This window comes from Labrus bergylta, chromosome 5 (assembly GCF_963930695.1).
Source record: "Labrus bergylta chromosome 5, fLabBer1.1, whole genome shotgun sequence".
Classification (NCBI taxonomy): domain Eukaryota; kingdom Metazoa; phylum Chordata; class Actinopteri; order Labriformes; family Labridae; genus Labrus; species Labrus bergylta.
The window spans coordinates 8,204,873-8,221,821 of NC_089199.1; the positions used below are offsets into that span (position 1 = coordinate 8,204,873).

Sequence of the window (16,949 nt, forward strand, 5' to 3'; positions counted from 1 at the left end):
ATTATCGTATCATATTTATAAAATGTATGTTCGCTAATGTAAGGACTTTGAGTGCAGGACTTTTACTTGTAATGGATACCTTAACTTCTGCATCACTGCATAGACATACATATTATGTAAGTAATATTATACACTAACATCAACCCTCAAAACCCCTCTGTCTTCATGAGTCCGCTGCATTCATTATAACAGAGGCAGGTGAGATCAAAAAGACGGATCAGACAAAATCAAAATAAAGAAAAATGTTAGGAAAGTAGGTTCGGGTAGCCTGGGATTTTAGGCGAAATATAACTGTGACAAATTATTTAAATACTGCAACAATAACACTTTAGATTCATCAGAGCTCCTACACACACACTCACTGACATACACACACACACACTAACATACATCATCATATCAACAACCGAGCACTACAGCACAGCAAAAAAATCTGCAATCAGGCACCAGAAAATGTTAAAAGTCAAGTCCACATTTTCTTGATGTCGACAAATGCTTAAAATAAAATAAACCTAAGTTGATAAGGATTACTCTGTGCTACTTGAATCAGATAATATCTGATGAAACTAAGTATGACTAAACAATAAAATCTATATTTTGATGTTTTATATTTTGAAATTTTCAATAAATAAAGATGATAATGTATGTTGTTAAAATTGAGTGGGACTAGAATCCATGTAAAACATTTCATGAGGACTTTAAAATTAACAAAATTACTTGGAGCAAAGGTATCCCTCTGCTGCCTGCCAGTCTGTCAATAGAGGGGCTGAGCTAACCAACATCTCTGGTAGCTAATATACTCACTACTGACAAGGACCTCATACAATCTCAATTCATAAATACTGAACTATCCCCTTAAGAAGAAAAAGCCTGTCAGCACCTGTGTCTGCTTAGACTTAAGGCTGTTCATTAGTCCTAACTGAAGTTGTTTCCACTTTTCTAGATCCTTACTGTTGTACTTACTCTCTGCTAAATGAATTGTAGAATTATAGTTAGACTCAGAAAACTATCCCCGTACAAATGTGAATAGTATGGCAAACACAAAGAACATGGCCACTGTATATTGTTGTATGTTTCTAGTGAAGCTTCACATCACTAGAAAGGAAGCTATGAAGGTCCAGAGAGTCACAAACAGAGAAAGTGAGAAGAAGCTGAGAAGGACAAAACTATAGTTGGTTCAATCAACGTCTTGATTTTTTAAAAGATCTAGTCGTTTTGCTTATTCTGAGAGAGTAAAACAAAGGCAGATTCTGATCAGGTCTGGTCATAACATCTTCCGACCTACCAACTATCAATATGCCCAATTTAGAACCAACACACAAAGTCATTGTAGGTAGCACAGACATAAATTAGATTAACCATATTAACAACATTTCAAAACACCCAAACATCCCACAGTGGGCAATGTGTTGTGAAATACCTTTGTGTTTCATGTCACGTCTTTGTACGGGTATAGAATAAAAATGAAAGTCTTACTACTGTGCGCAGTCGATGAGTTGATATTCGTTGGACCTTTCCCAGCAGGCCCTCACACCCTCGTCCTGCCAGAGGATCCTTGAATGGTCGTAAAACTCCTGGAAAGAGAAAGAGGGCTCTGGATTAACAACATACCTGCACTGGAAATAACTGCAAGTCAGACTCCTGTTTATGGTTCTGTGAAGTAAAGGTATGATCGCCCAAATAGAGCTACGGGAATAGTTGATGTGTGAGTAAAACAAGAATATTTCCAAGAAATATTGACTTCCAACACGACAGCCTACAAACAAAGTCAACCTTAGGCTTTAATATATAATATACGACAGTCGGAATATCATCATAGCAAAAACAAACATACGCTATTTAAATATATTGTGGAGTAATGAGTGAGTTTGGATTTGGATTTGTTGTTCTTAGCTCTGAGTTCACATGGACGGACGGTGTTTCCTTCAGCTTGTTTATGTGTCACTAAGTGGCTCCAACTTTATTCGTACATTTTTCGAGTGAGCCCCTCCCTGTCCAATTGTCAGCCCTGCCACCACGTGGGGCACGTTACGGCCCCGCCCACTCAGGGCATTTGTGTCTTTGGGCACGATAATGTTCGCAAGACTGAAGGAGAACCAACAGACTTTCCAAACCAAAGGAAAGACTTTCTTTGGCCCAAAAAGACAAACGTATAATTCGAATCATTATTGAGATGTCAATACTTGAAACTGTTTGCAGAAACTTTTTGGCAGTTTTTTTTTTTTTTTTTAGCACTGATCTTTAGTTGTCTCTGGCATCTAAAACCCTGCTAGTTGAACAAGTCTGGAGGGGTAGGGGAAGTGTGGAGACGGGAGGGGAGGAGGGGGCTGGTGGATGAAGGAGGTGTGTCTGAAGAGAGCGTTTGTTTTGGTCTAAAAACTCTGCCCTGAAAATCACATAGTAAGCCTTTAATATTTTATATTTCTCCAGGTTTTCCAGAGAGGGTACAAAGTATATCTGTCAGAGCAAGGACCCTCTGAAAATGAATTCTTAGGGGATCATTTCAATGACAAAGTTTTGGTTTTAAGTCGAGCTTTTGTCACTTGGATTATAATTGGGAGAAACAAAAACATTTCATCAGCAACTTTTTTTTTTACAACTAGATAATCTATTTGGTTTTTGCAGAAAAAGCCTTATTTAGTTTTTTCCTAAATGTAAGGACTGATGGCTGATTTGTCTTTGAATGAAGCACAAAACTAAAAATGACAAACACACTAATGGATGGTCATTGAACAAACAGTTTGGCTTTGTTTGGAACTTTGGATGATTTTTATGTTGGATGTTTAAAACCAGATTTCTCATCTAATCGTGAAATGACCTAAGGACAGATGATGAGGAGGCAGTGAGTCTTCCTCCTCTGTAGTTTGTAGTTTAAGGGGCCGGCTCAGAGAGCAGCAGATGAGCGGGATCTGACTGAGGCCGGAAAGAGAACAGTTCAGCGAGTTCATGCAGAAACGGACAGCTTTGTACTGACACAAGGCCTGGCTGTCACTACGCAGGGGCCTAATCTCCTCCGTACGATCTTCAGTCGGCCTCATACACAACCATCAAGCACAAATAAGCCATTATGAGCAAAGGGAGAACATTGTTAACATTAAGATGTTTCATTTTGAGAGGAAGTAGTGAGCATGTTTTTATGAAGCAGAAATAGACGTTTGGATGAGACGAGGTGACAGTTAGGGGATTTGTTCAAAACGAGCATAGTTTTTTTAACAAAACATGCATAGTCACGTATTATAGTTGAAACCATGTAATCACCCCCCCCCCCCCCACCTCATTTTTTCACATTATTCCTTATCAGTGTTATAGACTGTCTTTACGCTATTGGCAAAATAAAAAAAACTCTAAGATATATATCTTCAGATTTTATTAAAGTAGCCGACCAATGAGAAAAAAAAATCTAACAATTCCAGGTCATAATAAATTCTTCATTCATGTTCATGTTATCAAAGAAATACCAGATGAAATCCCTGTTTAAAGAACTTACAGTCGGTGTTCACGTTTCAGGAGGTCACAGAGGTCGTCCTTACCATCAGTTTTTCTCTGTAGCCTCTTCAATTAAAGAGATCATGTTTTCTATCATAAAGTTTATTCATGGCCACGTGTATAATTCACAAAGTTTGACAGAAGAGGAAGAAAGCTACTTTATGATGCCTCTTGCTGTGGTTGGGCCGCTCAGAGAAAGTTTAAGAATAGGGAGGACTGTGACCTGAGTGCAGACCCTGAGATGCGGTCCTCTAAAGACAAACAGCAGAAACAAAGGATTTCTTTTTGACTACATTTTATTTCTACTATTCGGTTTAGAGAAGGGTTTTCTAAGAAATCAGTGCTGCACTTACTCTCAGCTGTATGTCGCTTTCGAGAAAGAGTTGGGATGACATGCAGCTGAGGACCGAGGTTAGATTCAAACCCACTCAGACGAGAACTGTAGCCTCTGAACGAGGGGCGTGCGACATAACCACTAGTCTATCGAAGCGCTCACAAATTCTTATATTTTTAGAATTTATCTCAAGACAATGTCTGCATAAAGTACAGAATAGAAACTTCAGTGTGCGACAACAAACAGAAAAACACAAACGGAGCAGTTAGAAGTTATACTGGAACATGAAACTTAACAACAGTCACAGCTTTAAACTCATTTTCTTATACCTGACTCCCTCAAGATGAACTCCCTAAAATATAAAAAATAAAATATGAATTTAGATTTATATTTCCAGTCCTGCAATGATTTAGATGACTGGTGTGGGCTTTTTTTTTTTAATGTGACAGATCTTTTTAAGTCTGTGGTGCAGCTGTGAGACTGTCACTCTTAGTTCATTTTCAGTGTCCAGCGTGTGTGTTGTCGTTTGTGTTGATTGAGGCGACTGCAGACAAACCTCACACAGGGCGGATGTTGCAAAAGGAAGGAGTGTAGGCATCTCTTTATTAGCCTACATTGTACAGGTGAAGCCGTGGGTGAAAAATGACTCGTCATATTTTCATGTCTTTGTTTTAGTACATGTGAGTGTGACGTCTCCTGTGGATTCACTGCCAGCCATACGTTCACCTGGAAGTCCTCTCACAAAATCAGCCGGCATTCCAAAAACGATGTACGTTGTTTATATTCGGCCTTGTGTTTTTTGTTTTAAGAGTTTAAAGCGCTCTAAGGCAAATTTGTGATTAAGATATTTACAGTAAATAAAACTGACACAACCAACTTGACTACAATGACTTGTCTCTGTACTGTTGCATGCTGGGAGCACAGAGGCTGAAGGCAGGTGGCAGGGTTTGTTTAGCAAGGAGTTCAAAGCCTTAGTGACACGTTTATAACTAGCATAAAGGTGTAGTCCATTTATTAATACATTTCAGGAGAGTCATTATTTTCTCCAAACAATATGAAACAACTAGAGAGGGTTGATAGAGGCCGGGTGCTCATTGTCTCTCTCTAACTCTTCCTCCTCTGCTAAAGGCAGAGTCAACCAGTCTGACTGGTTTCCAGTTAGGCCCTGAGGGCAGGCAGGGGGGAGCAGCAGAAGAGGAGGAGAGGCCGAGCTTCAGATACTTTTCTACAGTATTCTCCTCCCTGAACAACCATGAGAGCTTGATTCAATGAGAAGAATCCACATAAACTAAGCCATACTTTTTTTCTTCTTCTCATGCTTCTGCCACTATTTTTTTTTAAACAACAACTACACCTTGAAGATTTAGAAAGCATCAACACCCCATTTATGCTCAACAACCAGCGTAGAAAGGACAAAACTCAAGAGTGAGAGCTGGCCTATCCCTCCGGTCGAGACCCTGCAGGTCTTCAGTGGAAGTCTACAGGCCGACCCACAGCCCCCGGGGCAGGGTCAGCTCCAGAACGGCCCGTATAATAAATCTGCTGTTAAGTAACAGAGACAATATCAGGAGACTTCTTTATTTGCTTACACACAAATACACACACTCGTCAGTGGAAACTACCAGTATAAACACTGAAGCTAGCAAGCTGGGAGAAAAACAGGGAAGACATGCTGTTTCTTCTTCTTCGACGTGAACACTTCCATATTAGAAAACACATGAAGTCCTATTCAACAAGTCCAAAAAGAGAAGTGTTGACTCTTTTCTCATATTTTGCTTCAAAATAAGAAATTGGTCAATGTTTACTCTCAACATTTTTTCACTATAAGGTCCGTCATGAACATTTAGAGTTTACAAATTATTACACTTGATTAAGCTGTAATTTAATAAAATACATCATGTTTTATTTGCTATTCTAAAAAAAAAGAAGGAGCTTCAGCTGAGATCATTTTTTAGTTTCCAGTGCATTTCTGAGTAACAGTTGTCTACATTAAAATATCAAAATTACCAAGCACAATATGACCCGTTTAGAATAGATAAAACCCTGAAAGTATTCCTTTTTTAATCCTGTTAGAATAAAAATAAATCCAAGTATTCACATTTCAGAGGCTGGAACGAGGAACTTTTAGTTCTCCTGCTTGTAAATGACTGGATGGATGATAAATCTGTCATCACAATTACCTGCCTTATAGGAGTACAGATTACATTTAGCTTTTTGCCAATTCTGGCCTATTTACATAGATGCAATTTTCTGATATGTTGATTCATGTGCACTGTCCTAATTTATTAAATAAAACAATAATCAGTTTGTTTATTTCTTGTCAATAATGAGCTGAATGTTCATTTTAATAAAATATTTCAGCTCAACTGGTTGATTTAACGTCAATAAAACTGTGATATAAACTTTCCTGTGGCTATCACTCCATAAATATCAGACATGTCTTTGTCTTATTTAGGTTTTAGACATCAGGCAGCTTAAAGACAAACTCCGCTGAGTGTTGTACACGAGTAAAGCTTCAAATTTTGCTGCACAAGCTTACTCAAACATTTTGAGACCTGATTTTTACTGCGATTAAACATTTGTTGTTGTTTGGTTAGAAGATGGACAGAGCCAAATCAACAAGCAATCCTGAAGCAACACAACATGTGGCCATATTAAACTAAACAACAGTTTCTTTAGCTCTAAATTACAGCCCCAAAAGTCCTTGCAAATCTAGGATAACCGTTACTAGTGCTGGAGAACTCGGGTCCCAGATTTGAAAGTCTCGGAATCAGAAGCGTTTTTACTCTGTATTTTAAATCAAGATTGGTCAAGACCACCACCGATAGCCTTCTTTCTTATGTCATTACTGTGATAAGAAGGAAAATGCCCCTTTCTAAAACAACCATTAACTTCAGTTCATTTATATTTTGATTTTTACCCCCCGGTTACGGCCGCAACCTTCGATGATGATGATTTTTATGTAATATTTACGATCTTGGTTTTGTCTCTGACTCGCCCTGCCTTGGTCTCCATCTTGACTCGGTCTCGATCCCTAAATGTCTTAGTCTTGTCTTGGTCTCGGGTACGTCTTGGTCTCTGTTAGTGTGGTCTTGACAACAACACAAACCATCACAATCAATCAGGCTAGCAGACTATAACTAAAACGAGCTAGCTTTGAAAAAATATATAATTGTCACTTGTTTTTAAGTCAAAAAATACTTCCTGAAGACTTCAGTTAATAAATAAATATGTAGTCCAGCAGTGGGACATGTACGGAGTCTCCAACAAGCCAGTGGGATCAGACTGCAGCTCAGGTAGGTACCCCCCCCTGAGAGTCTGTGTGTTTCTGGAGGACAGGTCCCTTCAGACACATTTAGGGTTATTACAGACAATCAGTGCTAATAGGCGGTGTAGAGCTCTCAGGTGAGAGGCTCATTCAATTCACAGGCTCCCAAGCGGAAGCACACCTGCTAATTACTGAATCACTGAGCAAACACACACCAGGCAGCCATGTGAGACACCTAAGTCACCTCCAGCACACCTAGACAGGAGATCTGAAGGATGCAGCGGAATACATCTGATCCTCTGTGACATTCAAGAGAACTTATGAGAAGACTTCAGGTCAACTTTAGGAACAAACGAGCAAGTAATGTCTATTAAAAAAGGTTTAAAACATTAAGCAGACACATTTTCATCATGCTTTTTTTTAATGAAAAAGCAGCGTAGACAAACAAGATTGATCTCTGTTTAATGTCTTCTTGTATTTTTTACTGACTGAAGTCAAGGACAGCAACCATCTAATAATTACCAGCATTATCAATTAAATGCTTCACGACTGGTCTTATGATCTGACACATTTCATTAGCTTGAGAAAGTTTCAAAGAGTTCATTTTACATATTTTAAAGTTTGTGTCGTCAAGCCAAATGCCAATATATTTTATTTTGGAAGCTCGACCAAGAGAAATTTAAATTGTTTTATTTTAATACATAATCAAAGTTGTTGGGGAATACTTTTCTATCAATAGTCTATAATATTAATGAATCTTCTCTGTTTAAACTCGCATTAGGTCAAATGAAACTAGTGTTAGTGAACATGGTTACATTCCTCTGCCAGCCAGTTTATCTGTGCTAGTTAACAGGACCAGACACGAACATGTATCAACCAACGACTGATGGAGAACTAGTCAAACAGTCTGAGATTCAAAAGGGGAGACGAGGCAAAACTTACTGAAGGAAAGTCAAAGTCCTTCTGGCTTGCTTGGTTGAGGACATAATCGATCCGGCATTGGTTGGCAGCAGAAGCTAACTTGCATGGCGGTGTGAGCGTCGTCATCGCAGACACGATCGTCTGCATGGAGAGAGAAGAAGTAGAAAACAATCAATAATAAATCTAAGGCACTTTGCATTGTTTTTAACGCTCCATCATATAAACAGGGCAAAGAGAGCTTCACTTAAATATGGCACACATTCACTTTTAAAGGGAAAGTGGCGCCTGGAGCTCATCAACTCAACATTTTACCAATTCAAAAAGCATTCAAGGAAACTGCTGCCATTTGTTAAGCAACGTTCTTATGTTGCATAATGTCAGGGATAATTTAAAATGGTTTGGACTTTAATGCTAAGACATTGTATAGTTTAGTCTGACAGGCAAAAAGATGTCATAGTGGGAATAATACTCCTTAAAATGAGCGAATCTCTAAACACCACTTGCCAAAGAGTACTAAAGAAGTATACTGTTAGAGAGTAGGTCCAAAAAAAAAAGACAGAATGCTTACCTCTATAGCTTCTTTAATGTTGTTTTTAATGTCATGGATTTTTTGTTTTTTCTCCCTGTGAAGAGCAAAGAAGGGGTTTGTGTTATTTTATGAACAAGAAAGCATAAAGTAAAACAAAAAGCATTACCAACATTAATTAACATTAATATTAACAGTGAATACAACACATCAATGTTGTTCAATGCTAATAGCTGTTAACATGCTAACAATTTGATGGGCAACAGGAAAAAAAAAAATCACTATTATCTATATTTCAATTTGGCTTAAGATCATTTTCTGGACAAATTACTTTAAAAACCAAAACGTTTTGGTATAAGACTGCTGTTTGACATGTTTGTAAGCGTTAATGTTGCGTGAAAGGTGAAACCATGCCTTAAACTAAACGTTACTGTTCATAAACACATTCATAAACAGAAAGTAGTATATTGTGTTCATGAACTTCCATTTCAAAACTTTCTATGAGAATGAAAAAGGTTCCCAATGACTAGCGAGCACACTGAAGTCCTCCATGTTTGGCCTGGTTTATTTTGTTGTAAAGACAAAGAGGATTTCAGCACAGCACTCAGTTTATTCATTCAGAGGGAGTCACTGATACTGGTGGTCAAAGTGTTAACGTCACGCAGCTCTTTCAATGACCTGGACTTCCTGCCAAAGTGTGAAATTCTTTTAAAAAAAGTTTGAAAAGTGAAATGTCAGATTTGATGCTGAAATTCCACCAAATGAATCAACCTGAGAGCTGCTTACACAATCAGGTAGCTGCAAAGAGTGATTTCTTCTGAATGACCCAGGGAAAATATCTTTGTACACCAGAACAATACTAAAGGATTGGAAAACCCACATGTTTAAAGTTTGAGTGCACCGTGCTACATGTTCTGCTGACATTAAAACAGAAGAGGGTCCTTATATCACTCTCTGGTAATGGTTTCTGATTCTGTATTGTTGTTTTAATAAAAGTTGACATGCTACGATTTTGTTTTTATAATTATATTCTCCATTCACAAGTAAGCCAACAGCCTTTAAATGGTATTCATATATCCCAAACAAACAAAAAACATTTTCTGTTAGGGTGAGGGTTTGTCTGCTATTAAAGCAAAATATGGACTTTCTCAGCATTAGTAACTCATTACCTCAATATAGATCATGTTAAAAAATGTTGGAGAGAATGACTACTTTTAGAAGATGTTCAGAGATGCTGAATAGTCAAGAGAATGTAAGAATAAGACTTTTTGTATTAGTTATTCAAAGGCAAAAGCACATATGACCAAAAATACACAGCATTAATCTTGTTCTTCATTATTTCTGTTTACACGAACTATTCCTGCACGATTTGAGAGAAAAATGCAATGTGCGATCAAATTGTTCAAGATTACAATAAAGGATAAATTGTGATAAATAAACTAAAGAGTGCATAAAAACTAAAACTCTGTTCCTATAACTTTCTGTGGTTTTTCATGTTTTATGCATTACCTGTGTTTTCAACATGTGCCTCCTGAATCCCAAATAAACTCAAAAAACTGTTTTTAGTCCTCCACTAAATGAGCACTAATTAATCAGAGGGTAGGTCATAGCTAGCTTTAGCATTGTCTGTCTGCATCATACAACATGGTGTGAGAGCATGGACATTACACCCAGGCCTTCATCCAATCAGCGTATCGTACACATGCTGAGTGTCAAAGCTTTACTTGAATCTATTTATTGCGAGAAATGTAGACTTTTGCTATGTGTTTATTACCATTAACTGTGCAGCCATAATATGAACAGATGAAGCTGGTAGTTTTCAGTCCAGTTCGTTTCTTAGTTTATTCACTACAGTTAAATGTTAATCTTGGGATTAGGTTCCTACTGGTCTGAAGATGTCATATTTCACTACTGGTAACTTTGATGGACATTTTTTCTGACATTTTACAAACCAAAAGATTAATTAAGGGGGGGAATCAGTGCGTTTTTGATAAGGAAAATTGAAGCAGAAAATAAAGCCTATTGATGATCTGGTTTGGGATCCAATTTTTTTTAGTGTATTCAAAGTAAAGCATACCACAAAAAGTTCTCCAACATAAGATAAGACATCACTTCTAAAACTAAGATAAGCAATAAAAAAAGGGAAACACCTTCAATCCCTCCGTTACCAAAGACAGAAACAAACTCTAGGATCTAAACAAGACTTGGAAGCGGCGACCGACTGACGGTTTGTTCTGACACCAGAGTGTCGGTGTCTGTGAGGAGCATCTGTTTGACTTGACCCAAAAATAAGCACATGATGCTGCCGATATCCCTCTTCTAGGAAACCCATGATTAAGAATAGAAAAATGTGGCTTTAGTTTCCATTGCATCAATTTAGGATTGTATTTTATGACATTCACAAGACGGGGTGGTCTGAAAACACCCGGGGCACTGTTTCCATGAAAAACCTGAAATAGATAAAAGCTTTCTTCTTGTGTCGCTTTTACTTGAATTATTTACTCCAAAACGTTACAAAAATCTGCACAGCTTTATTTCTTTCAGACCATCTTGGACAGTTTTATTTAACAATGACACCAGTCTACCCCTTCATTTTTTAAACAATTCAGATCCCTGGATGACAAGAAATTCATCCAATGTTTCCTTTTAAAAATCTGGATATTTGCACATCAATCTCAAGTTACAAAACAAGAGGAAAATTCAACTTCTCTTTCTGGCTGAATGCATTGTTAGAGCGATAATATCGGCTGATATGAGCACATCCCGTGACGATCGGTAACGCCTTATTCATGATTTATGCAGATATTACTAGATTTATTATCCAGTCATTTAATCCAGCATTTAATTTGAGTTTCATTGTATTACACTTGCAGTTCTCTGTCACCAGCAGAGTTTGTTTTAGGAATTACAACAAACATTATCACTCTCCAGAGTGTGATGCACGTTCAAGTGCAGTTGAGCGACCATCTTGTCTTTATTATAAATATTTTCCACGAGTGTTTAATAACTGCATTTGAGGGTGGGTTTATATATCTATCTCTACAGATCGAACATAGATCTAAGAAAAATATCAGCCGATATATCGGTATCAGATTTTTTTCTCTCCCAAATATTGGCCCCAAAAATCTCATATCGGTCGGGCCCTGATGCATTGAGCAAATTTACTCAGGATATAAAAATCTATATTTTAAAACAAGGAAGAGATACAAATATTTTGTTTTGTTGCACTATCAAGACAGTCAACGCACAGGAAGAGCTATTACAAATGTACCGTAAGCATGTTCATCAAGTATCTTGTTTTGTCAGACAAAGACTTCAAACCCCAGGGAAACATAATTCAATGTGACATCACTTGATGAAACGTGATATATAAACACTAAAAATGGAAAATTCTTGACATTTGAGAAAGTCAAACCAGAGGAAATTGAATATCTTTGCTTGAGGAATAACTCTGAGTTGCAAATTCCATTTTCAATCCATTGACTCATTTACTGGTTATTCCAGCTCTAATGTGATGTACTCTACTAGCTTAGGTAAACTGTATAAACTGTACAGCAGTTTGAATATACAGCTTTCTTTCCTCACATATTAAGGAAGTCACTCCTGCCTTAACGCAACAAGAATGTTGAATTTTTTAGCCTTCATGCAAATACTATCTTCCTTCCTGATTCATTGTTAATTGATTTATTATTAGTGTTTCTATCTTTTTAAATCTCTGCTGTTTCTTGATGTCTGTTTTAATTCATTACACTGTTGATCATTTTCCACAATAAATAACCTGTCATTTGTCGCTGAGTGAATTGGACCGACAGCCATCAACCTGCATGACATGAGTGTCACTTAAGGTCATTTCTGCCATTTTTAATCTTGTGAATGCACCAGTAGCTGTCAACAACACACACGTACAGACACGCAAATACTTCAAAATGTTGTTCAAGTATTTGGTCAACAAATGTGTTCATGTCCTCTCCTGTCAGCAACACCCAGTCCTACATATTGTTTTATATTCTTATTGTGATCATAGACGTAGAGTAGTGTTTTGGAGGTTAAATGTGCTGAAGGAGTGTGAGTGTGTGTGTGTGTGTGTTTGATAACACAGGTACAGGATAAAACATTGAGGAAACGAACACTTACTCTGCGTTGAAGCCATTTACGTGCAGTATTCGCATCTGTTTGACTATCGTGCTTTTCCCGGATTCACCGGCCCCTGAAAGTAGAAAGAGGATTCAAAATAAGTCAGACGAGATGATTGGAAGTTTTAAAGAACTCCTTCAAATGGTACCAACAAACATCCTGAAACAAAGTGGATGATGGTCTAGACTCTGTCATTGGATACTTGGATCTACTTGTGGATCTAAGTGGTCTTGGAGGAAGATCAGGCCAGTTGAGGAAGAAGTGGAAGAGTAACAAACTTGAAGACAAAGATTCTTCCCATAGCATATTTGAACTATCGTGGCTTTGTTTCTCTGCACTGTCCCTGTCACCCCTCGTGTAAACATAGTGCCGTATGTTACCCAAGCACTAATACCATGAGGACCGAAAGATGTGGAGGACATGACACTGCTGTTCAAAAGCTCCAGATGAGTCTCCATCTATCTGACTTGTTCTTCTCAGAGGTGGGAAGTAGCAAAGTTAACTCTCAAGTGTTTAATTTCAAGAATAATGTTGAAATACTTGAGGTTTACTGGTGTATATTCATTTTTTTTTTCCTACTCTATTAGATTTTAGAGGGCGATAGAACACAATTCAGCTGCAGTTTTTAGATATCATTCAGAAAAATGTAACATGATTATCTCATAAAATAGTACGCACCCTTATGATTTACCAAGTGGTTGTGATGGTTTAAAAAATTGTAGATGTATTTGAATTTTAGCACCTCAACCAAAAAATAGATTTCTACCTCTTTTTTTCTCTGACCTGAGATTTAAAGGCAGACCTTTATCTGTGAGTTCATTTAAAATGTTGTATTGGCTCTTTAACCGAAGTTTAAAATCTTAATACTTCATCCACCACTGCTTTTGAATGTGATGAGGGCTCACAGCATCATGGAGGAGCACACAAAGATTTGATCAAACTGGAAGATGAGATCAGCTGAGAATAATGTCTTACGGTTTCTTCTTTAAGTAGAAGCAAATGTGCCTGGATATATCCTAATAATACTGAAGAATTAAATACATCCTCACAAACTGTTAATGAAAGACATCAGGCCATAACACCTCCTAACCAGAACATGAGGAGCTACACTACAAGCCTGCTTTTCAGTGCTTTAAGTGCAAGTGTTCAAATCTAGGATCCATTTCAGATTAGAATGAACGGGACAGTGATTCAAGGGAAGCTAGCTAGTAATCCTAATAGTAATCCTAATTTGCTCTCGGTACTCCAAGAGGCTTAGCAGGATGCTAGATCTGGCCTTGAGGTTCAGACCTGTAATGTGACACTGAGGCCTGATGACAGAGCCAGAACTGACTTTATCAGAATGAATAAACAATAGACCTTCACAAGCACTAAAAAATAAAAAAAAACATCCCTTTTGCTGTGTGTGAAAAGAAACAAACTGCAAAATAAAAAAAGCCTGTTTATGGCCTCCCAGTCCTCTGCAAGCTGCCTTCACACAAATGGTGTCCCTGTGTCCGTCCAGTGTGTCTCACATGTTCTGATATAATGCTCCATAATGACCCATGAGAGCAGGACACAGGCCTGTTTAAAACACTATACACCCTGTTGCACTGTGACATCATACCATGCCTGGTTTTACGAGGTGAATCATCCCTTTCATGAAATAATAGCTTTTACAGAATAGAAATAGATCAAAATAAACACATTTTGTTTGAATAGGTGCAACAATTCTGCACCAATGTGATATTCAGGTTGAATTAGGTGAAACACACGCACATGCTAAGGATGGGTTTAAGAAAACCTACCTAATAGTAGTAGCCGGTGAGTGGCCCGGTATATCTGTTTGTCTTTCTGGAGCTGCTTCTCTATCTTTTTGTTGGCTTCCCTCTGTGCCTTCTCCTCATTTCGTTGGTCTTCGGTCTTACTATTGCCAAGACAGCCCATCTTTTCCCCAAAACCCAGTGATAGGTTCAAGGGGGGGGTGGCAGGAAGGCAGGCAGGCAGGCAGGCAGGCAGGCAGGCGAGGGTATTTGGGTGGGTGGATGTTTGGTGGCTGGTTGTAGGGAGGGAGGGAGGGTGTTGATAAGATAAAAATCAATCAATCCAAAATTCCTAAACTGGCCCAGCAGAGGAACACCTGGCTCAAAATTGGTGACATTTATGTTGCCAGACACAGATGAAGTAGATGTAAAGGAAAAAATGTCAGGCTCCACCAGGCTTTTGGGAACGTAAGTAGAGATGGATGTGGCTATTTACTGGCAATTTATCAACAAGCGATCCCTCAGAAAGGAGCAGAGAAGCGATGCCGCCCTCTCAGAGGCTTGCTTCTTGTGTTTTTCACTGTAAATCCGCAATGAAGTCATCAACATTGATATGAGAGTCGATGTGAGATTTCCAGCCTTACGTGAATGCAACGTCGGGGAAGGGGGGGAGAGAAGGGGGAGAGGGGGGTCCTGTTTCCTTGTTAAGGCTTGCCTTTAATTCTGACTTTCTTAACAAATGTCTCCTCCGGAGCCCATCTTCAGCAGATACTTCACACTGCCTTTTAATTCATTTCCACTCACAACAGAGCCTATTTTCATTCCTTCTTTTCTTTTTCTTTTTCAAACACCTTGAAACAGATATTTTAGGTTAATTAATTTTGTGTGGGGGTGTTAGAAATCCTTCCACCATGAACCAGAGCACATCAGAAAGCGCTTGGAAAAAAAATAAAAAATAAATATTTCCTCTTAAAATGACGGCATGTGAATCATCAGGCTATACCAGGGCTTTTTTCTCTCTCTCTCTCTCTCTCTCTCTCTCTATCACAAATCAGTCACATTACAGGCTACGCCGTTTTTTAGGCAGGAGGGGTTGTCGTCGTTATCGATAATATCCTCTTTTCAGCCGATGTCAAATTAATTTCCTCTCCCCGTCAACAGATGCTGCTGCTTGCTTTTTCTTTTCTTTTTCTTTTTTTCGGAAGGGTTGACCAGACTCAAAAAAAAAAGGCCCCTTCTCCCGTCCCTTTTCTCTCTTGTTACGTTTATTTGTATTTCTCCTCACATCGGAAGGCTTCTCCGAGCGAGCGAAGGCGGTGTTTGGCAGTCGGATGTCCTTGAATATAAAGCGATATCCAGGTGATATTGGTTGGAAATTCCTCCGTTATCTCCCCCCTGGTTTGGCGCAGGTAACGTTACAGCCCGCTGTCAAGTCCCTCAGCTTTTTTGTATTCCCTTTGAATCCGTATGGTAGAGTATGGTTACATGTGCACGATACATGAACATACCGCGGTGTTTTCAATCACTGGTCCGACGGCGTTTGTTTATACCCGCCGAGAGGCCGCGTCTGCTCCGGCGAACCGGCGGAGGGGATGAGAATCGTTTCTTTGCGGTGTTACACTGAAATTATTTTTGCCCCCTTTTTCTCTCAGGATTGAACATTGAGATAGATAGCGTTGAAGAGGTGGGGTGGGGCAAAACGACTCTCACGGAACCCAGGGAACGAAGAAGGCTGGTCAAGCGCCAGTAGACAAGAATTTTCACTTCCGGTCGGAACTTTCACAATAAAGCCCTAGTGTCCCCCGCCCGCCCCCCTTCAGTTCCTAGCGTAGACTGGTGGTTCTCAAATGGTGGGTCGGGACCTTAAAGTGGGTCGCAGAACCGTTTTTAGTTGGTGACGAATGTGTGTCTTGAAAAAAAACTCTCCAAAAAGTAGGCTATATAATCATTATGAAGCGCGGATGTTACAATAAACATGTTATTTTCTTCCAATTTATTTGTTCTGTAAAACTATTTGTATCGTCTGAGGTCCAAACTGCACATTTTTCATTTAATAAATCGGATCGGTTGAAAAATATCTGAAAATTTGGGTCACAGCTTTTCATGATGGAGTTGGTCTTATAGCTCCTGAGGCTAGACCAATAGAGGACCACTGGACCAACCAAGATAATACAGACAAAAGTCACTAACTTTTTCAGGCTAGGACTTATAACTCAAGACAAGGATTTCCCAAATTAAATTTTGAATTATAAATCTAAAATAGGTTTATTGCCAGGTATGGTTTCGAGGTCATAAAAGAATGGTACAATTAAAACAACATATTAGGAACTGGAATTTACATTGAAAAAAATAGTTAAGCCGATTGACAATTCAAAAGTATGTGATATTTCTTTAAACAAAAGGGTTCAGTGTTCAAATAAAGAGGATGGTTTGACCAAAATATATAACTGTATGACTTCATGACATAATGTTGATCAAATAAATAATATATTGATAATTAAGATATAAACAATAACTCAAAATTATACAACAATGTAA

The 16,949-nt window shown here is 38.4% G+C and overlaps 1 protein-coding gene across 1 annotated transcript in view; it reads right to left on the reverse strand.

The window, feature by feature from the left end:
- The window catches only part of LOC109986230 (guanine nucleotide-binding protein G(s) subunit alpha), a 32,530-nt gene extending 16,363 nt beyond the window's left edge, over positions 1 to 16,167 (reverse strand). The window contains exons 1-5 of the mRNA XM_020636785.3: positions 14,457 to 16,167; positions 12,670 to 12,742; positions 8,578 to 8,632; positions 8,031 to 8,150; positions 1,477 to 1,574 (exon numbers count right to left, since the gene is read on the reverse strand). Of these exons, the coding sequence (XP_020492441.1) occupies positions 1,477 to 1,574; positions 8,031 to 8,150; positions 8,578 to 8,632; positions 12,670 to 12,742; positions 14,457 to 14,595 (485 nt within the window). The 5' untranslated portion in view covers positions 14,596 to 16,167. The remainder of the gene's footprint in view (positions 1 to 1,476; positions 1,575 to 8,030; positions 8,151 to 8,577; positions 8,633 to 12,669; positions 12,743 to 14,456) is intronic.
- Positions 16,168 to 16,949: the final 782 nt, after the last annotated feature.